We start from the raw sequence: 22958 nt of genomic DNA, 5'->3' as shown, positions 1-22958 counted from the left end.
GCTCAGTCATTTTTCAGAGCACAGCCACATTTTAACTCTCCAAATAGCAATAATGAGCAAAAAGTCAATAGTGTGGTACATAACTGCCTAGTCCTTTTGTGTTAGTGTCAGTTACTTCTTGCTTACGTACGTGACATTCTTTGTCCTTCCAGCGTATCAAGAGTGCAAGCAAAAATTCACTCAGCTATTGTTCTTGCATCTGTACAATGGTTTTAATTTCTTGAAAATTAAATACATTCCTTGGCTAGTGCTGTTAAATCTGTCTCCATCCTCTTGTCCCACTCACTCCTCCCCTACAATGCGGAGTTGAAATCTAAAGCAATTTGGTTCAGGAAGGCTTAAAATGTATTACTGGTAACAAGGAAAAACAGTCTATAGGGAACTGATCTGAACCTCTCACTTGGAAGGTGGTGTGTTTGTGTGTGTGTGTACACACACGGTATCACAGTAGCAATACTATAGTCAAGTTGATGCCTTTATTTTTAGATCCTCATAACTTATTGGAAATTGCTTTCAATGGCAGCTGAAGTTTGTGTGTGTGTGTGTGTGTGTGTTTCTTTCTACAAAATTAACATTTTATCTTAAAATTCTATTTGGCAGCTTTTGAGTTCTCAGAACATGTAGGCTTGGGGATAAGAAGGAAAAGTGGCCCCTGTAAGGAAGGATTATTATGCCATTGTATATGTGGGAAATTAAGGCACAGAAACTAAAGTGACTTGCCCATGGCAGAACCAGGAATTGCACCCAGCTCTCCTGAGTCCTAGTCCAGTGCCTTAAACAATATCCAGCCCTTCTTGAAAATTGCTGGGTCCTTCCTGTACCATCTTCTCTTAGTTCGTGATCCCATCCTGATTAATCTTTTCTGGCAACCAACTGTTGCCAATGGAGAATTGTGACTTCACTGCAAGACTGAGCCAAAGATGTGCATGTCTTTGTGTGAAGACACGGCAAGAGCCGACCACACTGCAGTCAGCAGCATTAGCTCTCTGATATCAGTTCAGCAATGCCTGCGCCTTGTTTGTAGCTTGCAGCTCTTTGTGAGGCAATCAGAGGTATTGGCCTCTCTCCGTCTGAGGCCTCTTCTTCTGCCTCCCCAGTGACCCCAGTCAGAGACCTGAGAGGCTCTCAGTACTGTGCTTCTGACCAAGGAGGCGTTACTGGGTAACCTGCAGTGAGTTGGCGTCTCTCTGAAGCCTGTGTGTGGTGGGTTGGAGCACCTGTGAACTGCAGTTCATTTTAATTTAACTGTTTCGGCTTCCTCCACCACAGCTGTTGGACCCTGGCCGGGAGAGCTTTGGGAAGATGAACCAGAGAGGAAAGCTCCTGGATGCCCTCTGGGAGGAAGAGGAAGAGGAAGAGGATGGGGTGGTTGCCAGTGCCTCCTCCAGCCTCCGCCTGAGTGAAGCAGGGGATGTGCAGGTGGAGATGCTGGAAAAGGCCAGGGAGCTCTTTCAGTTGTGTGACAAGGAGGAGAAGGGTTTCATCACCAAGCTGGACATGCAGGTAAGGAGAAGAATCCCTCCTGCTCTGCTTCCGGGCAGGAAGCTGTGGAAGCAGGTGAGCCAGAAGACTGCACTCCAGGGGGACTGCTTTACCACACACTGCTGGGTGCTCTTGGTTAGGCCATGTATAACCTCTGTTGTCTTATGGCCCCTCTCAAGTGGACAGCACCAGTAGCACTTTGATGGAAATTTCTAATTTTGGGGTGGAGAAGGAGGAAAGTTGTCAGAATTTTTCCAAAAATGTGCCCCCTTTACCATCACCATTACCCCGGCCTACTCTAGAGCACGGGGCGGGGGGGGGAGGAGGGAGAGGGATTTCTTCTACAAAAATATTGTGTCCCATATCCCGACCACGGCCCCCATAACAGGACACACCGTTCGATTTTTCTCACCTTGGTTGTACCTCTGTCTGTGGATGGTTTGTCTCCTTTGAAAACTAACTCCAGGACTGAATTATGACTGTGATCTGGAGAGAGGCATCTCTCTGCTGTCTATTTTGACTTAAAATCTTGAGGTGTTGATGCTCCGAGAGAGCCACAGCCAGCTCTCCTCAGTCAGAATGACAGGAAAAGCCCAGTAGATGACAGAGGACAACTAAAAACATAACAGGTGGTCCTGGAAGAAGTTTGGGGATGATCCTGGAAGAATGCTCCTCAGAACCAAGTAACCTGTAGAAAGCAAAATACCCTCTGCACAGTCCTTCCCATTAATCCAGTTCCCTGTGCTGATGAGCATTTCAAACTACTGCATACTGGCTCAGCTGCATTGCCTTAACAGTTGTAGCCTCTCACTCCCAGTAGGGTGGGTGTAAGACCACTGATCCAAGCCCAGTGGGAGTCATTGGAAAGACTTGAGTTGGGCTGTACGTGGGTCCAGAGTTTGGTATTTATTTTGTCCCTCCTTCTGTCTGTCCAGCGGCTGCAGAGTGAACTGCCCCTGACCCCAGAACAGCTGGAGGCTGTCTTTGACAGCCTGGAGCAGGACAATAATGGGTACCTGACACCTGTCGAGTTCAGCATGGGACTAGGTAAGAGCAGCAGGTACACGTGGGTAATGCAGTGTGTATGTGTTGAAACATATATAGGAGAGATGGAGCAGAACTCACTGGCTCTAAACACTCACCTGCCAACTGCCTGCAACCAGTTAGCCCAATCCTTCTTGTTTCTTTTCCACCCTATGCTAATATTAACTTTTCTTGTGTGTGTATATCATAACCCTGAGATGTCTCCCAACCCTCCTAAGCATTCCTGTCATTCCAGTCCTGTAGAACATTCCTTTTCTCAGCTTCTGCAGTACTTCCTTATAACTGCCAGCCACATCTCTGAACCTCTCTGATAGGAGACAGTTGGTGGGGATAACTGGCCACATGCCATGCCTGGGCTTCCCTCTGGTGTTCCCAGCAGGCAGGAAATCCAAGGTCAAGCGGCTGCATAAGGAACATTATTTTATGAGGGGACAAAATCCGCACCTTGGAAATCAGATCTATGCATATATTTCAAGGCCAGAGGGGACCATTGTGATCAACTGATCTGATCATCTGTATAACACGAGCCATAGAACTTCCCCACAGTAATTCCAAGAGAATATCTTTTAAACAAACATCCAATCTTGATTTAAAAATGGCCAGTGTTGGCAAATCCGTCATCCTTCTTGGTAAGCTGTTCCCATGGTTAATTACACTCACTAGTAGAAATTTGTGCCTTTATGGATTTATATGATGCAGCACTTCAGCTGTCATGTGTGCTGATGGAAGTGCTGTTGGTTTGATAATACAGTGAAGAGAAATGACGCCCTGCTTTCCTGTTGGTTACAGTACTCTTTATTAGCCACTTAGAAAATGCTGGTACTATATAAACAGGTCCACAGTAGCAGCTGCTGATGCAGCTCAAGAGACAACTGATAAGGGAGAGGAATGTTTATAACATAATGACCTCCATGACCTCCACTCCATTCCTCCGGCTGGTCATGAAGTCTTAGAAAATACTCTCCCGGTTGGCTTTGATCGTTTAAATAAGAGGCATCTCCGTCTGTGTTGGGTTGTGTGGCTAGGCTACGTGGACAGTTTAATGGCTCGGAGCAAAGGGATAATGTATGAATCAGGGCTGTGAATTTCCAAAAGTGATTGGGAATTTGGGATACTTCAACTTGAGATGAAAAATAACAAATAAATAAAAACAGTATGAAATAAAATAACTAATAAATAAAAACAAAAAATAGCAAGAGGATCAAAATATGCTACTATGGCTAAACAATAGTGTAAAAGAAGCAGATAGGGTCAAAAAGACATCCTTTAAAAACAGAAAGTCAAATCCTGGTGAGGAAAATAGAAAGGAGCATAAACTCGAGCAAGTCAAGTATAATTAGGCAGGCTAGAAAAGAATTTGAAGAGCAATTAGCAAAAGAGACACAGACTAACAGCAAAAGCATTTTTTTTAATACATCAAAGGAGGAAGCCTTCCAAATAATTAGTGGGCCACTGGACAATAGAGGTGCTAAAAGAGCACTTGCGGAAGACAAGGAGAAGCAAAATGAATTCTTTGCGTTGGTCTTCACCATAGAGGATGTGAGGGAGATTCCCACATCTGAGCCATTCTTTTTAGGTCACAAATCTGAGGAACTGTCCTAGATTGAGAAGTCAGTAGATGAGGTTTGGAACAAATTGATAAATTAAACAGTAATAAGTCAGCAGGACCAAATGGTATTCACCCAAGAGTTCTGAAGGAACTCAAATATGAAACTGCAGAACTATTAACTGTGGTATGTAACCTGTTACTTAAATCAGCTTCTGTATCAGATGACTGGAGAATAGCTAATGTGACATGGATTTTTTTTTAAAAGGCTCCAGAAATTATTCTGGCAAGTAAAGGCTGGTAAGCCTGATTTTAGTACCAGGCAAATTGGTTGAAGGAACAGATATATTTGTTGAAAGAACAGATATATCAGACATGTAGATGCACATGTTGGGGGAGAGTCAACACAGCTCTTGTAAAGGGAAATCATACCTCACCAATCTATTCGAATTCTTTGAGGGTACCATGAAGCATGTGGACAATAGTGATCCAGTTAATACAGTGTACATGAACTTTCAGAAAGCCTTTGACAAAGTCCCACACAAAAGGCTCTTAAATAAAGAAAGCAGTATTGGGATAAGAGGGAATGTCCTGTCATGGATCAGTAACTGCTGAAAAAACAAGCAACAAAGGGGAGGAATAAATGATCAGTTTTCACATTGGGGAGAGGTAATGCACATTGGAAAACGTAATCCCAATTATATATACAAAATGGTGGGATCTAAATTAGCTGTTATCACTGAAGGAAGAGATCTTGGCATCATTGTGGATAGTTTTCTGAAAACATCTGTTCAATGTGCAGCAGCACCCAAAAAAGCTAACAATGTTCGGAACCGTTAGGATAGGGATAGATAATAAGACTAAAAAAATCATAATGCTAGTATCTAAATCACACTTTTAATACTGCATGTAGTTCTGTTCACCCCATCTCAAAAAAGATATATTAGAATTGGAGAAAATATAGAGAAAGGCACCAAAAACAATTTGGGGTCTGGAGCAGCTACTGTATGAGGAGAGTTTAAAAAGACCGGACTGTTTAGCTTAGAAAAGAGATGACTAAAGGGGGATATGATAGAAGTCTATAAAATCATGAATGGTGTGGAGAAAGTGAATACAGAAGTGTTATTTACTCCTTCACACCAAGCACCCAATGAAATTAATAGGCATCAGGTTTAAAACAAACATACAGAAGTACTTCTTCACTCAAAGCACAGTCAACCTGTGGAACTCCTTGCCAGAGGATGTTGTGAAGGCCAAAACTATAATGGGGTTCAAAAAAGAACTAGATAAGTTCGTGGAGGATTGGTCCATCGATGGCTATTTGCCAAAATGCTCAGGGATGTAGCCCCATGCTCTGGGTGTCCCTAAGCCTTTAATTGCCAGAAGCTGGGACTGGACAACAGGGGATGGATCACTCGCTAATTGCCCTGTTCTGTTCATTATCTCTGAAGCAATTGACACCACCCACTGTCAGAAGACTGGATGCAGGACAGATGAACCACTGGTCTGACCCAATGTGGCCATTTATATATTCTTATGAGATACTCTAAAGGTCCTGGTTTTAAGAGGACGGATACTCAGTGTTTTCCCTTGTCTCAAGTTGGGTATCCAAAAATGGAGCACTCAGAATTGGTAACCACTTATGAAAATCTTGGCCCAAGTGTGTGTGTTACCATCTCCTTAATCTAAAGGAGACCTTTCTCTCAAGACAAGGTCATGTTGATTCTACGAGCCCACTTACTCCATCAAAATTAACACAACAGACAGTGAGCCTGATTTATTGCTCTGTTACTCCAGCTTTACTCTAGTCTGGCCCATTGAAACTGGTGTAAAACTGGAGTGGCTTGGTGGCCAATCAGGCACTGTGTCTTTAAGAGGAAATTTAAGAGACACCTCAAGGAATAGGCCTGGACAGCAGGAAGAGTCTCCGGTATAGAGTGTTTTGGTTTATAAAAAAACTGCAGAAACACACAAGTATATTTACAAATGTCTAACCTGACCCAGCTTCTGTGTGTCCTGGTACTTCCTGTGTTCTGCATCTTTTGCATTTAAGCTCTATGGATCAGGGACTCTTTATATGAGTAACTGGCATGTGGCACATGGTTGGCCAGATAACAATAATGGAGATAAGCAGTGCTAGGTACTCTGCTCTCCGGCATTGCTCCTAGGTTTATGGGTTAATACCAGCAGGCCTTCCTTCCATACCAGACTTGGCACTGTATGCTGGCATCAAACCTGTAGGGTTACAGCAGTCACTTCAAGTGCAGAGAGTTAAACTGCTGCTACTACAGAAGGATACACTTATTACAGTGCAACCCACCTATTTCCTGAACATGTTCCACATGTCAGAGAATGACAACTGCCCAGACATGTTTATGGCCTTCCACTCATAAGAGAATTGATACTGAAGTTTTCATAGTCTATGAATTGGCACAAAGGGCACTGATCAAGGCTATTAGGGGCAGGCTGAGAGGAATGACAGGATCTCATTCAAAATAAAACAAAACATTGTGCTTGACTGTAGTGTGTCTCATACAAATGACACACCAAAACGCTGTCTATAGGTAATGGAAAAGATGCAGTAGACATATGGTCTGAGCATGCAGCTTGGAGCCAGGAACGATTGAGTTAAGATTCTACTCTGCTATTGACTTGAGGCACAGAGGGGTTAGGTCAGAGGTGGACAAACTACGGCCCGTGGGCCACATCTGGCCCATGGGACTGTCTTGCCTGGCCCCCGAGCTAGCCCCAGTCCCTCCCCCACTGCTCCCCCTCCACCACAGCCTCAACTCACTCGTGCCGTCACTGGCGCAATGCTCTGGGCGGTGGGGCTGTGAGCTCCTGGGGCAGTGCAGCTGCAGAGCCCAGCCTGACCCAGTCTCTGTGCTGTGAGGTGGCGGTGGCAGCATAGCGCCGCCAGCCACCGGTGCTCCAGGCAGTGCAGTAAGGGGGCACGGAGCAGGGCGGTTGAATAGAGGGCAGAGGAGTTCAGGGTGGTGGTCAGGAGGCGGGGGTGTGGATAGGGGTCGGGGCAGTCAGAGGGCGGGGGAACAGGGAGGTTGAATGGGGGCACGGGTCCCAGGAGGGCAGTCAGGAAGGAGGGGGGTTGGATGGGGCAGCAGGGGGCAGTAGGGGCAGGAGTTCCGGGGGCAGTCAGGGGACAGGGAGAAGGGGTGGTTGGATGGGGCAGGGGTCCCGGGGGTGGCCATCAGGAATGAGAGGAGGGGTTGGATGGGGCAGCTGGGGTCCAGGGGTGGTCAGAAGACAGGGACCAGGAGTGTATGGATGGGGCAGGGATCCCAGAGGGGCCATCAGGAAATGGGGGGGCTGGATGGGGCAGGAGTCCTGGAGGGGGGCCACGACCCTCTTCCTTAACCGGCCCTCCATACAATTTATGAAACCCGATGCGGCCCTCAGGCCAAAATGTTTGCCCACCCCTGGGTTAGGTGGTTTCCCCAGAGTCATGAATATATTTCAGGACAGGGATTAGAACCCAGAAGTTCTTGGACCAGGAAACTAGACACTGCCTCCCTGTGCCTCTGCTTGCTTATCTTTAAGTCCAGACTGGATGTATTTTTAAAGCTAGAATCATGGAAATGCAAGGCTGGAAGGGACCTAGAGAAGTCATCTAGTCCATCCCTCTGTGCTGAGGCAGGACCAAGTAAACCTACACCAGCCCTGAGCACTGTTTGTCTAACCTGTTCTTAAAAGCTTCCAATGATGTGGAATTCACAATCTCCTTGAAAGCCAATTCCCTGAGCATTAACTACCCTTATACCAAGAAGTGTTTCCTAGTATCTAACCAAACTCTCCCTTGTTACAGATTAAGCCCATTGCTTCTTGTCCTACCTTCAGCTGACATGAAAGAAAAATTGATCACTGTCCTCTTTATAACAGCACTTAACATATTTGAAGACTGTTATTAGGTTCCCCCCACATCAGCCATCTTTTCGCAAGACTAAACATGTCCAGTTTTGACTTTTTTCATAAGTCAGGTTTTCTAAACTTTTTATCATTTTTGTTGTCCTCTGGACTTTCTCCAATTTGTCCACATCTTTCCTAAAGTACAGTGCCCGGAACAGGACACAGTGCTCCAGCTGAGGCCTCACTAGTGCCGAATAGAGTGGAATAATCATTTTCCGTGTTTTACATACAACACTCCCGTTAATGCAGCCCAGAATGATATTAGCCAACTGCATCACATTATTGACCCATATTCAGTCTTGATCCATTATAACTCCAAGATCCTTTTCAGCACCACCTGGCCAATTATTCCCAATTTTGTAGCTGTGCATTTGATTTTTTTCCTTCCTAAGTGAAGTACTTTGCATTTATCTTTACTGAATTTCATCTTGGTGAATTCAGACCAATTGTGAAGGTCTTGCCAAGGTTTCAGGGTTGTTTTGAATTCTAAACCTATTCTCCAAAATGCTTGCAACTCCTTGTTGTCAGTAGCTACCGGTGTGGTACTCTGCTCTTGTTCGATGATAACAGTCGGCTGCATACGTGTTCCCTCTGTGTGCTGCCCCAGTTCTGCACAGATAGCTGACACAGCAGACCCCCAGAGAACCATCAAAGACCACAGACTCTAGTAAGGTACGAGGGAACCTGAGCCAGGTTATTGTCAAACAAAGCACAGTAATAGTTTCCCGTAGACTCTACAGGACATACTATGAATTTGTGCCCCCAGCAATGGACCGGCTCAGTCAGTGGTGGGACTTTCCACTGCCTCGTAGGCCAGACAAGGATGTACACTCCAGGACCTACTTTTATACAGTTACAGGACAGATTCCTCATCCCTACTGATGTATTGAAGTACAACCCCTTGGGTCATTAGGGTGTTGTCTCTTCCTTTGATCATGTTGTTTCAAACAGATCTATCCATCATGCTGTCCTTTTGACCCTGTCTTTAAGATGCACCTGCCTATTCCTTGTTATCTCTGTGGAGTGTTCTGATGCCATCTTGGCACAAGTTCCTCATATTAGCACTTACGTGTGGATGCACCTGCTTCTAGCAGCCCTCTTCTCGCCAACTTCTGTGAGTGGGGCCTGCCTCTGGCTCACAGCCCAGCTTTTGCTTAGCAATGCCTGGAAGTACTTTGATTCAGGCTTCAGGCCTCAGACTGGGCCTCTCACATAAGAGTTTATGTTCAAGGGCCTCATCTTACTACATCCTTCCCAGCTTGGTGTCATCTGCAAATTTTATAAGCATTCTTTCCACTCTGGTATCCAAGTCATTAGTGAAAATATTGAATAGTACTGGACTCAGGACTGACGCCTGCAGGACCCTTCTAGATATGCCATCCCAGTTTGACAGGGACCCATTGATGACTACTCTCTGAGTGTGTTTTTTTTCAACCATTTGTGCATCTACCTTGTATTAATTTAATCTAGACTGCTTTTCCCTAGTTTGCTTCTGAGAATGTCACGTGGGACTGAGGGCTTGTCTTCGTTATGGGGGTAAATTGACCTAAGTTACACTACTCCAGCTACGTGAATAACATAACTGGAGTCGATGTAACTTAGGTCGATTTACTGCAGTGTCTTCACTGTGCTGAATCAATGGGAGATGCTTTCCTGTCAACTTCCCTTACTCCTCTAGGGGAGGTAGAGTACCGGGTTGACCGGAGAGCGCTCTGCCGTCGATTTAGCGGGCCTTCATTAGACCCGCTAAATTGATGCATGCTGCATTGATTGCAGCGGCCTCGATCTGTGACGACAAGCCCTGAGTCAAAAGGCTCACTAAAATCAAGATATATCCTGTCTTCTGCTTCTCCCCCATCCACCAGGCCAGTAACCCTGTTAAAGAAGGAAATCCTGTTAAAGTAACCCTGTTAAAGAGGGAAATGATTTGTTCTTGACAAATCCATGCTGACTATTCCTTACAACTTTATTATCCTCTAGGTGCTTATAAATTGAGTGTTCAATTGTTTGTTCCAGTATCTTTCCTGGTACTGAAGTTACACTATAACTCCAACATAAGTGATGGGCTTGATGCAGGAATCAGCGGGTGAGGCCTTCCAGCCTATGCTATACAAGAGGGCAGATCAGATTATCATAATGGTCCCTTTTGGCATTAAAATCTTTTTTTTTTTCCTAGCGAGAGCTGCTTGATGTATTCCTTTAGGAAGAATTTCGTCCTCACTCTTTTCCATCTCAACTCCCAATAAATGCCACCTTCCTAGTGTAGTGCTCCGGATGAACAGAGACCCGAGGAGGAGGGGGCCTTGTTCAGAGAGCTGTCCCCATTTTGTTCAGCATAGTACTTGGGGAGATGAGCTGGGTGAAAGGAGAATTACTAATATTACAGTAGAACCTCTAGAGGTCCCAAGTGAGATAAGAGAGAGTCTGTGCTAGGCACTGTATAAGCACATACTGAGAGACAGGCACTGCCTCAAAGACCTTTAATCTAAATAGACAAGGTAGACACAGGGCAGGAGAAAGGAAGGATTTTTATCTCCATTTTACAGACTGGGAAACTGAGGCACAGAACAATTCAGTGACTTGCCTGAGATCACATAAGGTGCTTGTGCCAGAGCTGGGACTTGAACCCCCAATGCCACTCCACTGCCTTAAGTGGAGACCCGTCCTTCCATTCTTATCATACTGAACTGTGGTGTAATGAATTGAATGCTAAACACACATCAGCTGAAAGTCCTGAGTTGCTGAACCTCCAGTAGGGGGGCGTGATTCAGCTCTTACTGAATACCGACCAATTTCCTCCACTTCATAATGATACAAGAACAGGCTGTTTGTTTGCTATCTGAGGGCAGTATTTAATAGGCACCATTGGATTTGGCCATCTCTAATGGAGCTGGTTCAGGCTGCCTCTCAAAGAGCTTGCCTAGTGCTAAATACAGTGTGACCTTCTGCTCCCTCTTCCCTCCTCCCCCTTCCTGCAGGGAAATTCATAGGGATTGAGCTGTATCAAGGATCTGGGAGCACAGATCACTCCAGACATGAGGAGACCTTTGAGTCAGGCTGGTCAGACGACTTGGACCAGACAGATGACGAAGAGGAGAAGCGATTTTGTTCAATGATGGAGCAGCTTGGAGCAGCCCAGGTCTTTGAAGAGTAAGTCTCAAATCCTGTTCTGATCTGATTTTACAGTAGCTAAACCTCAGTGCTTCAGCACAGACCGAGAGAAATTGACCTGGCACTGCTGGTTATCTTCAAGGACGTACTTTCAGAAGTGTTGCCTTGGCACTTTGTATCCCAACCTTGTTTCATGTGCTGCATTAGAAATGTCAGGGAGTCTGGGATATCTAGCCTGAATATTTACCAGCAGCCTTTAATGCAGCACTTTTCCCAAAGAACTTTGCAGGCTATAGACTCATGTTTCAGCTATGAAATATTGCTTTTGTCAGGATGGCAACCAATTGGTGCACAGTTTGCAGCACAACCATGGGCATGGGGAGGATTTAGGCAAAGAGATGATTTCTTTGTGTTTCCAAAAGTACCTTCAACAGCCATGCAGAAGATCTTAGTCTTTAAGGTCTTATTTGTAGATTGTTGCACAATGCAGTGCCTGGAGCTTGACTGGTCCACCTAGAAAGATGAGGGAGTAAATTGACCCTGTTGGGACTTGAATCTGAACAGATCTGGGTAATTCAGATCTGATGCATACATCATTAGCCATCCCCTCAGATGGAACATTCACCCCAGGACAGATCATTCTTTGAAATAAATAGCTATGCATTCCTCAGCTGGTAGGATTTTTTTTCTGCCTCGTTTTCAGGATTCTCTTTTAAATATGAACAGGAGTAGGTTGGGCTGGATCCTAGGCCAGGCTGCTGCTCCAAAGAGCAGGGCACAGTGGACATACATGCACAGCTTAAATGTGACTCGTATGATTGGATACATCACAAACCATGATAGGTAGAAAAAGCTGCCATACATCAGTCAAAAGCTGGAGTGTCCAACTTTCCAGTGATGTAGATCATCAGTCTCTACCCTCATTGGTTCATCTGAGATATTCCTTGAAATGGTCACTGATCCACCAGCCCAGGCAAAAGTTTATTTGGCCCAGAGAAATAGTTTTTAAATTAAACATTTGCCCTAAACCCCAACAGAAGTGACCACCTTGCCTAAAGAAATATAACTTCTTCACTAGGCTATGGTGGCATGGTCTTCGGTTACCATCCACAGGAATTTAGATGTACCATGCTGCAGGCATCCCCATGGACAACCTTGCCTGATTTAAGAGAAGAGCTTATAAACAGGCAACGTTCCAAACAGATGGTAAATGCCAAAAATGCTGCAGTGAATAAAATGATACCAGCTTCATTCCTATTTTATTTCTTTTGAAATCTGACAGCTTCTTTTAGACTAGGCTTGTATATCTGTCTAAGCACCACTTAATCACTTGCAACAGGGTAAATGTGTCCCTTAATTTCCTGTTTTTTGTCATGAGACCTGAGTTCAATTTCCAGCTCTACCACTGCTTTGTTGGGTGATTTTTGGCAAGTTTCTTCCTGCCCCATGCCTCAGTTTCTCCATCTGTAAAATGGGGAGAATGATACTGATCTGCTTTATGAAGTACTTTTGGGTCCACTGATGAAAAGTGCTATAGAAGAGCTAGGTCTTATTATTTTAAAGTGAGAGTGCTAAGATTTAGTCTACGTTTTTTGGACTGTCTTATTATTTGTACTGCATTAGTGCGTCAGGCTTGGACCAGGACCCCATTGCACTAGGCACTGTACAAGCAAAGACCAAAAGGACAGTCCCTGCCCCAAAGATGTTTTCTCCAGAAATAGTGCACAGAAGTAATTTCCGGCCCTCCCTACCTCTCACTCTATTGGTGAGCAGCATTTCATAGAATCATGGAATCATAGAATATCTGGTCCAATGCCCTGCTCAAAGCAGGACCAATCATCCCAGCCAGGACTTTGTCAAGCCTGGCCTTAAAAACCTCTAAGGAAGGAGATTCCACCACCTTCCTAGGTAACCCGTTCCAGTGCTTCACCTCCTCCTAGTGAAAAAGTTTTTCCTAATATCCAACCTAAACCACCTCCACTGCAACTTGAGATCATTACTTGACACCATTTTAAGATGCCTATTTCATTTTGAGAAGGGCTGTGGGTTTAGGAGAGATTATCCCATTCCCACAGGGCTATGGAGACCTCTTCCATATTTTTCCCATCATGCACAAAGAAACAGTAAGTTAAGATGCATGGTTCTAGTGGTGAAAAATAATAATAAATCCTAGCTGTTATATTGTGCTTTTCATCAGTAGATCTCAAAGCTCTTTACAAAGGAGGTCAGCATCATTATTCCCCTTTTACAGATGAAGGACACTGAAGTACAGAGGGGTGAGGAGATTTCCCCAAGGTCACCTAGGAGAGTGGCAGAGGCAGGAATAGAACCAGGTCTTCTAAGTCCCAATCCAGTTCTCTATCCACTAGTCCACACTGCTCTAAAGAGACACCAGAGTTTGAATGCTTGGGTCATTTTGAGACGGGGTGTTTCATCTCAGTTTTTTGTTAAAAGTATCATAAAGGAACTGGAAGGCATGACTGCTATATCTGACACTAGCATGGGATGGGACTTTGTTCAAGGTACTTCACCTCCCTGTGCCTCCGTTTCCCCACCTGTAAAACGATGGGGTAATGCTGATCTACTTCACAGTAGCTGTGTGATAATTAATATATGTAAAGTAGCTCTAAAATCATTGCCTTATAATAATTTAAAACCTCATGATTTATTGCGGGGGGGGGCCTGATTCGTGATTTTCTTTCCCAATGCTTGGCATTGGCAATGCTGAGTTAGCTTTATAGGGTGGTTTTGGGATGACTTACCTCATTCTGGCCACCCACTACTTCATAGTCTTTATTCCCGGTCATGGTCCACCCCCCACACTTCAGTATTACGGGCCCATCCAATACAACTTCTGAGGTCAATGGAGGGCAGCCCTTCTCTTCTTGAACATGTGTAAGTTGGAAGGAATACCAATCCTGTGACAACATGGAAACTCCCTGGCTCTCCTTCTCTTATCTTTGCTCCAGTCAGAGTGAGGTTCGGGAACTCTGGACTCGTCTCCGGAAAGAACGGCCAGATCTTTTGGCCAGCTTTGAGGAGTTCCTGTTCCATGTTTCATCGTACATCAGGGAGGTGCATTATGAGAAGGAATCCATGGAGCAGGCATTGAAGAGGTAAGAAGGCCTCCATGGCAGCGGGGAACCAGCTGGTACTCATTTAGATGCGACCTGACCCATTGCTTTATCCCCAAACACAGGGAGAAACTGGTGGAGGCTGGGATTAAGGAGTAAAAGACTTCTGTGCTACATATAACGCTGCATTGACTCTCTTAGCCCATTCCCTCCAGATTAGACATTAACGTCTAGCAAGAATCCTAGCTCCAATTTATGTGGTTTTCTCCTTGTAGAGAGGAAGGATGGTCTAGTGATTAGGGCTCCAGTGTAGGACTTGGGCGACCTCTGTCACTGAATTCCTATGTGACCTTGGGCAAGTCATGTGCCTCAGTTCCCCATCTGTAATATGGGGATAATCATGCTGCCCGACCTCACAGGAATGATGGGATAAATATTTTAGAGATGGTGAGATACTCAGATACTATGCTGATGGAAGCCATATTAAGTACTCTAATAAATAAAACTTTGTGCAAATAAATATACTCCCATGGATCTCCAGTGGCCATGGAATCCCTTATCAGTGCATTTGAGCCCAGGTGCTTCGGAATGGGGCAATACCCATAAGCTATTAGTGTGGATTCTAAATTAAATCTGTATCCTCCTATTTGAGAGAGAAGATTTCCCACTCCCTCTGTTTCTTTATTTCTCCTTGTTTTCCTTTCACATTCATTCTCAGTCTCCCTCCATCACACACTTTTTCTCCTTGGTAGGAAGGAGACAGACCATGACAGAGAAGTCAGGTGTCTCTATGAAGAAATGGAGCAACAGATCAAAGCGGAAAAGGACCGACTGGTTTGCCAGGTGAATCCTCCTTACATGTGCTCAGTTGGGCATGCATTTTGATTCCTAAATGAGACAAATATTTGGTTTCCTCTACATTTGTAAGGGAGGTGACCCTGTTGCCTCTGCTCCCCATGTGACTTCTTTTGAAATCTTCAGTAACTTAGTTCTTTTACTGGTCCAAGGATCTATGCTAGCTGGAGGAGAGTTGGCCAGGACACTCCCTGTTGCAGTGCTCATGGTGCATCTCTGCACAGAACCTCAGTTAATATGCTCTGGCACTGACAACAGCTACAGTCTAATCTGGGCTTCGTTTTTATCTCTGCCTTGTTGGGAGGTTGTGGTCTCTGCTCTCAAGGGGCCTGAAGAACACCCTTTTGTTTTCAATGCAGAAGATGTTAATTGTGGAGTGCCCTTTTCCCATCTGTGAAATTAGTCAGCTTGAGAGTGTCTGTTGAGATTTGATTTGATCAGGGGGAATTTAGCATCCAGGAAGACTATAAAGACAACTAGAAGCATGTTCTAAAAGAACTGCTGTGTGTCTTCTGCCCTGCCCTGCTCTTTTATGAGCAACTCCTCTGCAATGAGGCTGTTGGAAGAAAGGGACGGGTGTTCCTTGTAAATCTTCTTCAGTGCGAGGCAAAAAATAGTTCAATCCTTGAGGGGGCCATTTAGGGATCTGGGACAAAAATCTGTCTGGGGATTGGTCCTGCTTTGGGCAGGGGGTTGGACTAGATGACTTCCTGAAGTCCCTTCCAACCCTGATATTCTGTGATTCTATTCCATGATTCTAAATAAATAGAGTTGGGAAAGGGATGGGCCAAGGGACCGCCAACAAGCTTGGATGTTCCCCAGGGAGCCTCAACCACCATGTGAGAAACTAGCTTCAATACCAGGCTTACTGGAGAGCCCTAGAACTTTCCTGTCTCTGAAGCAGAAGGGGGTTGTGGTAGGTCATTTAGCAGCAGGCTCCTGGGCAAAAATTATATTCTGTTCCCTGGTATTGGGAAATGTCATTCCAGGGTTCTGTGGACAGCATCAAAATCTGTGGGTCTTTCCTCTGTGCAGGAATCGCTGAGGCACGACAGGAGCAACCTGCTGCAGAAGGAGCTGCGCAGCAAGGAGCAGGAGCTTGAGAAAATCCTCTACCGGCAAAAAAAGGTAACCTGGCCCAGAGCCTTCCTGAAGAAACAGACGCCCTACAGTGTCTTTCTTTAATTCCTTTTTAACTACCCTTGGCAACCTTGAAAGCCACCCCCCTGCTTCTGAAGTCGTGCTGAGAGTGGGTGATAATTGGCTACATTGCACCAGTCAGTCCAGTTCCTTCCTACTACTCCAGCAGGGCTCTGCCCTGAGCATTTTTGCTGGTTACCACAGTTCATTTTAAAATGCTACTTTATTCATTTCCCATCCGTTTTGGAATCTTTTCTTCTTCCTGCAGGATAATTTACAATAAAGCGTGTGTGTGTGTATGTGTATATCCTTCCAGAATTCTGACCAGCGAAGCTGTGCTGTAGAAGCAATTCATGCATAAGCACACCAGCAGCAATTCCCCTTAACCTCTGTGGTTTGCGTTTTCTATTTCCTTCAGAATAACTTGTGGAGTAAATTGCTGCAGCTGGATTTAAAAAGTGTTTGGATAATTTTATGCTAGTCCAGTTGTATGTGCTGAAATTGGGGTGCTCCTGTCTCATTCTTCACGGCGGGGTAATCAATAGGCAGACCATGGGTCGAATCCAGACTGCAAGATACTTTTGAATCGACCCTGAAATCTTTTTATTTACTCATTATTATCATTATTGTTGTTTTTTTATTAGTATTATTTTCTCTGGAATCTGGACCTTGACTATACTTTGACCAAGAAATTTATACCTTGACAAAAAATAGATTACCCCTGCTTCATGGTATTGGTTGATCGTCCATCGGGCCACGAAGGAATCTTCTCACCTGTTCATGTACCTTCACAAGTGACCATGTGCATTATAGTGGCCTTTGCTTTCCTCTGAAGCATGAGTATAGGAGGTGTTGTGGTCATGTCAGCAGTGTCCTAGACTGGGAGTTGGGATGCCTGAGTTCTTTACCCAGCTCTGGTGCTGATGTAGGTGACCATGGGTAATTGACTTAACCTCTCTATAACTCACATACTTGCCTTCCTTTGTAAAGTGCTTTGGGAGCTATGGATTTAAAGCTTTCTGGGAAAGTTTATACCAAACTAGATGGACCCTCAAAGCAATCTAATATGGTAAATCCCATACTGAGATGCATGCAAATCTCCTGTGTTGCTTCAGACTATATGTATTCCATTCTGTCATGATGTAGCTTTCAGAACCAGGAGCATGGGTTTAACCCCAAGCATATCTACTAGTCTGTCAGTGAATCCAGTGGTATTGGGCCAGCATTCCTACATTCTGCTCTTATAGGCTTCTGGTGTTTGACTTCAGACACCAAAAATAGGGGATCCCACTTTAATTTAGCCCAGCCTCCCACTCACTAGAGGTACTAGTACTCTGTGACCTACAGGCACCAAATGTTGGCCTGACTCCAACACTGCTATAATCTTAGTTTCAGCCAGCTAGTCCCCTTTCTATCAAGATAAGGAAGGGCAACTGTGTTTACCCTCCTCATTATTGTTGGGCTACATCATCTTAAAAGAGCGTAGTGAAGAAGTAAGTGCTCTGGGTCATGTAACGCTATGCTGCCTAGGTAATCGTCGTGTCAATATTTGCACAGGGTGTGCTCAGCTCCTTATACGATGAATGATATCATTCTGTATGTAAACTGGATGAGAGGGTCTTGCTTTGATCTAATGACCTGACGAGGACTTTCTAAAGTGGTGTCATGAATAGTAGCCATGTTCTTCAGTGCCTATTAGACCTGTGCCCTTCCCCTCTCTGCCTCGCCGTGCATACACAGTGAATATGTGTATCGGGGTGCGAATGGAGAATAGAGTCCCAGGGCCAGATCCTCAGCTGGTGTAAATTGGCATAACTCTACTGATTTCAGTGGAGTTGGGCCAACTTATGTCCTCTGAGGATCTGGCCCCAAATCTCGAACTGCTTCAAAGGCCATGCTCTTACTGAATGACCTTGGCTGGCAACAGCATTTGGATAAAGCACTCTGCATCTTACATTAGGAATCTATTACAGTTCCTAATGCTGAGGTAAAAATACAGGGGAGCCTCACTCGCTTCCACACGATAAATGAGATGGTAAGCAAAACATGCAAAGCATTTTGAAAAAGGGATAAACAGTGAGATGGCAAAATTTGCAAACAATACCAAACTACTGAACATAGTTAAGTCCAAAGGAGACTGTGAAGAGTTACAAAGGAATCTCACAAAACTGGGTGACTGGAGAACAAAATGGCAGAATAAATTCAGTATTGATAAATGCAAAGCAATGCACATTGGAAAACATCCCAACGATACATATAAAATGATGGGGTCTAACTTAGCAGTTACCACTCAAGAAAGTGATCTTGGAGTCACTATGGGTAGTTCTCTGACAACATCCACTCAATGTGCAGCAGCAGTCAAAAAAGCTAACAGAATGTTCAGAACCATTAAGAAAGGGATAGAGAATAAGACAGAACATATCATAATGCCATTATATAAATCCATAGTACACCTCGCACCTTGAATATTGAATGCAGTTCTGATCACCTCACCTCAAAAAGTATATATTAGAATTGGAAAAGGTACAGAGAAGGATAACAAAAATGATTAGGGATATGGAACAGCTTCCATATGAGGAGAAATTAAAAAGACTGGGACTTCTCAGTTTGAAAAAGAGACAACTAAAGGGGAATATGCTAGAGATCTATAAAATCATGACTGGTGTGGAGAAAGTGAATAGGGAAGTGTTATTTACACCTTCACATTAGACAAGAGCCAGAGGTCCCCCAATGAAATTAATAAGCAACAAGTTTAAAACAAACAAAAGGAAGTACTTCTTCACACAACGCACAGTCAATCTGTGGAACTCATTACCAGAGGATGTTGTGAAGGCCAAAACTATAACTGATTTCAAAAAAGAACTAGATAAGTTCATGGAGGATAGGTCCATCAATGGCTATTAGCCAAGATGGTCAGGGATGCGACCCATGCTCTGGGTGTCCCTACCCTCTGATTGCCAGAAGCTGGGAGAGACTGACAGGAGATGAATCACTCAATGCTTGCCTGTTCTGTTCATTCCCTCTGAAACCCCTGATATTGGCTATTGTTGGAAGACAGGATTCTGGGCTAGCTGGACCATTGTCTGACCCAGTATAGCTGTTATTAGGTTATTTTCAGAACCAGGATAGATGTTGTCTATGAATAAAAGTGAGATATACTTCTCTGGTTGCTCTTTCAAGCTCATCCATCTAGGAGTGTGAGGGTGTGTGTGTGTTTAAAGCTCTGTAGATATTTTTCTGACTAGGAACTGCCCATAGATGATAACCTATATCAGCAGATAACCATGATGCAGGTCATACACTGTAGCACACTATAAACAGTGCAGTCAGTGTCCAGAGGATGTTCTAAAGTCCAAGTGTACTATCTGATGGCACCAAAGTCCAAGTTAGGGAGGGAAGAGGCATTTTCAGGTGAGTGGAGGGAGGGTATCAAATCAAACAGATAACAGGACCTTATCTGATGTCCACTCACTATTGGGCATGAGGGGTCTTCTACCTCTTTCCTTGGTGGGGATAAAGGCCCCTTAACCAAGGGGATAGGGCTAGCAGAAAGAATAAATATATCATGCCAGAGACACTTATGATCTGGTGACTACCAGGACTGAAGGAGTGGATAGGCCATCCCCAAATCCTCTTGGAGAGAATGCATTTGCAGTTCTGGTCCATGGACTGTGAAGCTAAAACTAACAGAGAAGTGGATGCAGAATATCTGTCTGATCTGCTTCATCTCCACCATTGAATAACCAGGGGAGAAAAATCCTTCCCATGACTGGGAAAATTGTGGCCCTTACTGGCACAATGAGACTGAAAGATAACTCTCCCACCTGTGAGGGGGTACTCTCAAAGAATGAAATCGCCAGTCTGTAATTGACAGACTTCATTTCCTTTCCACATGGTCCATCTCCTCTTCCTTAGTAAACTGTTAGTTAACTCCTCTGCTAAATGTCTGGGGTCTCACACAGGGGAATGTGTCCAGCATGCCCTGTGTATCCTGCATGGAAAACTCAGGCTTTTTTAAGGTGGGTGGTTTCATACCTTTGCACAGATAAATGCAATAACCTTGAGTGGAGGTTGCTAATGTATGGATCATCATGACTAAACCCACAGCTAGGGGGGAAGGTGGGGACAGCAAGTCTAGTGACAAAACAAGGGGAGGCTCTATGTTTGAGTCTCGAGCTCTATGTGTTGATATGGACGTAGTGATGTGATCCAACCCCCACTAAAGTCAATGGGAAGACTCCTACTGTCTGCAATAGGCTTTAGGTCAGGCCCGAAGAGCATGGCGGCAGCACTCTTGCAATGCAGGGAAAAGGCGAGGAAGCACCTTGTGACACGCTATGGGGATGGCCTGTCTCCCTGATGCTTGAGGTGACAGAGACGCAGGCTGAGTAGCGCAGCTGCATATAAGCTGATTGCTCTGTTCCCCTTGCCCTGATTTTCATTTATGCAGCAGTGATGGCCCTAATCTTGCCTTGCACAGCAAGACCCTCGTGTTCAATGGCTGTCTCTCCTAAAGCAGCTCCCAGTTTTACTCTCCTCCCTCTGCTTGAGAGCTCCCTCCTTGCAAATTACCTGCCTGGCACCTGCTGACTTGATCCAGGGAGAACTCATGCCAGTCAGAGGTGCTCATGTCAGTGCCAGCCATGCTAGATGGCAGAGCTGCTGCTCTGGGAGGAGACTTCCTAGTGGTCATATTGAAGTAGCAATATTTTTATATATCTATTGCCATAAGTATTCCTGGCTCAGTGTAGCGGACAAACTGCCTCAAACCAATAGCACATCCCTGCCCTGAAAAAATTGCTGTCTTAAAGTACAAGCTCATTGGATTCAGCTTAGACACAAAGTGCCATGCAGTCATCGCAGCTGGTATTAGGGCTCAAACTTTTTTGGATGAAAAAATAGGGTTTTCAGCTAAGTAAAAAATTTGTACTGAAAGCATCTCTGTGCTTCCAGCAACACATTTCAATGCTTTTGTGGAAAAGGGAAATCTTTTCTGTTTTCAACCCAACATGGTTTTGGTTTTGGTTTTGTTTGTTTGTTAATAAAAAATCAAAATTTTACACAAGGGGAAGAAGGACCCAACTTCCAACTTGGTCTATCTGGAATTCTTTGTGGAATTGCTAGGTTTTCAGAAATGGTTTGTCGGAGATGAGAGGGGCTTAACTGGAAATCCATGGACTAGGCAAATCTGCAGCAAGCAAAATATCAGAGGCATTTCGCTCACTGTGTGTCTTCTGGGTTTTCCTTTGTGTAGATTCCACAACCAGACCGGCTAATGATTCTGCTTTAGATACGTACAAACTAATTCTTGTTCAGGGCTATGGTAGGGTCCCAGCTAGTCACATGTCTTGAACAGCACCAAGCAGCTTTATCTAATCGAGGATCAACAAGCATGGAGGAATGTTGGCCATCTGTTAGATAAGGAGGTTTGGAGAGATGGGGTTCAGTAACTGGGATTGACTGAGTCTGCTCCAGATCCTTCGCAAGCTAAAATATTTAATCTTCGAGGCTGTCTGTAAGGCTCCGTATGTGGCCTTCCAAGAAATCCAGAATGAATGGCCCATGTTCAAACATATCCCTAGCAATCCAGTGTTTGCACACAACATCTGTCTCCATCTGGCCCGGTACAGCAGGTGCAGCATACCATGTTGTAGAGGAGAGCCAGGCTTCACCAGCATCGTTGAATGTTTACATTCCATGGGAGTCTTCTGTTGAGAGATGGCCATGCATGAGATCCTGCCTTATCTCTCTCTATCTTGCTTTCAGATAAGGGTCTGACTTAACTTTGCAGCAAGAAGGCAGTTCAGCGTACACATCCCCTCCTAGAGAGGCCCTAGCAAGGTTGGCATGTACATGAGATGAGATCTCACCTTGTTCTTAACTTGACCGTGTGCCTCTGTAATGTAGCGCACATCTACTTGTCTCCATGGGGTGTGCTTGCCTGTGACATTCTGGTGCATGAAGGCCAGTCAGGGATAGCCCCTGCCAAAGTGCTGTAAACTTTCTCACAAGGCCACCCAGAGGATTCAGGGGGCCAAGGGCAAAGCAATTTTGGGAGCTCCTTCCATAAAAAATGTTGCACTACTATAGAATACTATATTTTTGTGGGGGCCCCTGCGGGGCCCAGGGCCTGGGCAAATTGCCCCACTTGCCCCCTCCCCTCCCCTGGGCAGCCCTGCTTTCTTGTTCCAGTTTGTGAGCGGGCAGCTGCAAGATGAGATTTAAGGGGTATTTTGAATGAGCTCCAGGCAACTTCCAGTTCCCTGCTCTAATCATTTCACTCATTGCCTCTGCCAAGCAAACACCTAACCTGAAACTCTCAGACCTCAATGAACATCTGAGACCACTGCCTATCACGCTGACCAATGTTGTCTTGTTGTTTCCTGGTGCTCCCCGTGTGTCTGCTGTATCCATCTGTTGTTTCTTGTTGTATACTTTCATCGTAAACTCTTGGGGGCAGTGGCTCTTTTTGTTCTGTTTGTATAGCACCTGGCAGCCTGGGTTCCTGGGCCATGACTGAGCTGCAAGGTGCTACTGTAATACAACCAGTAAATAATAATGTCCTATTCTTGGTGTGAGATGAGCAGAGTTACTGCTGCTTCTCCCACCTTACTCTTCCCCTTTCTCCTTTGATATTGCCGTTCCACAGTGGGGTGCGATTGTGCCACATTTGTGTGCTGTGACGTATCGGTTCAGGGGGGTCAGCACAGGATAGTCGGCTTTGAAATACCCAGCTTGTGTCTTTACGTCACACTGAGTGTAATGCTATCCACGTTCTTCTG

The 22958-nt window shown here is 44.9% G+C and overlaps 1 protein-coding gene across 6 annotated transcripts in view; it reads left to right on the top strand.

Annotated features, from left to right (window-relative positions):
* CRACR2B (calcium release activated channel regulator 2B) overlaps nucleotides 1–22958 on the top strand; it is an 80583-nt gene that overhangs the window by 33732 nt on the left and 23893 nt on the right. For all 6 annotated transcript variants that reach the window (XM_030560664.1, XM_030560669.1, XM_030560668.1 and 3 more), the window contains exons 2-7: nucleotides 1270–1503; nucleotides 2418–2529; nucleotides 10975–11146; nucleotides 14077–14223; nucleotides 14934–15024; nucleotides 16072–16164. In XM_030560664.1, coding sequence (XP_030416524.1) covers nucleotides 1303–1503; nucleotides 2418–2529; nucleotides 10975–11146; nucleotides 14077–14223; nucleotides 14934–15024; nucleotides 16072–16164 — 816 coding nt within the window. In that variant the 5' untranslated portion in view covers nucleotides 1270–1302. The remainder of the gene's footprint in view (nucleotides 1–1269; nucleotides 1504–2417; nucleotides 2530–10974; nucleotides 11147–14076; nucleotides 14224–14933; nucleotides 15025–16071; nucleotides 16165–22958) is intronic.

The sequence above is a fragment of the Gopherus evgoodei genome, chromosome 4 (assembly GCF_007399415.2).
Source record: "Gopherus evgoodei ecotype Sinaloan lineage chromosome 4, rGopEvg1_v1.p, whole genome shotgun sequence".
In the NCBI taxonomy this organism is placed as follows: domain Eukaryota; kingdom Metazoa; phylum Chordata; order Testudines; family Testudinidae; genus Gopherus; species Gopherus evgoodei.
This window is presented reverse-complemented; position numbering and strand designations above follow the sequence as displayed.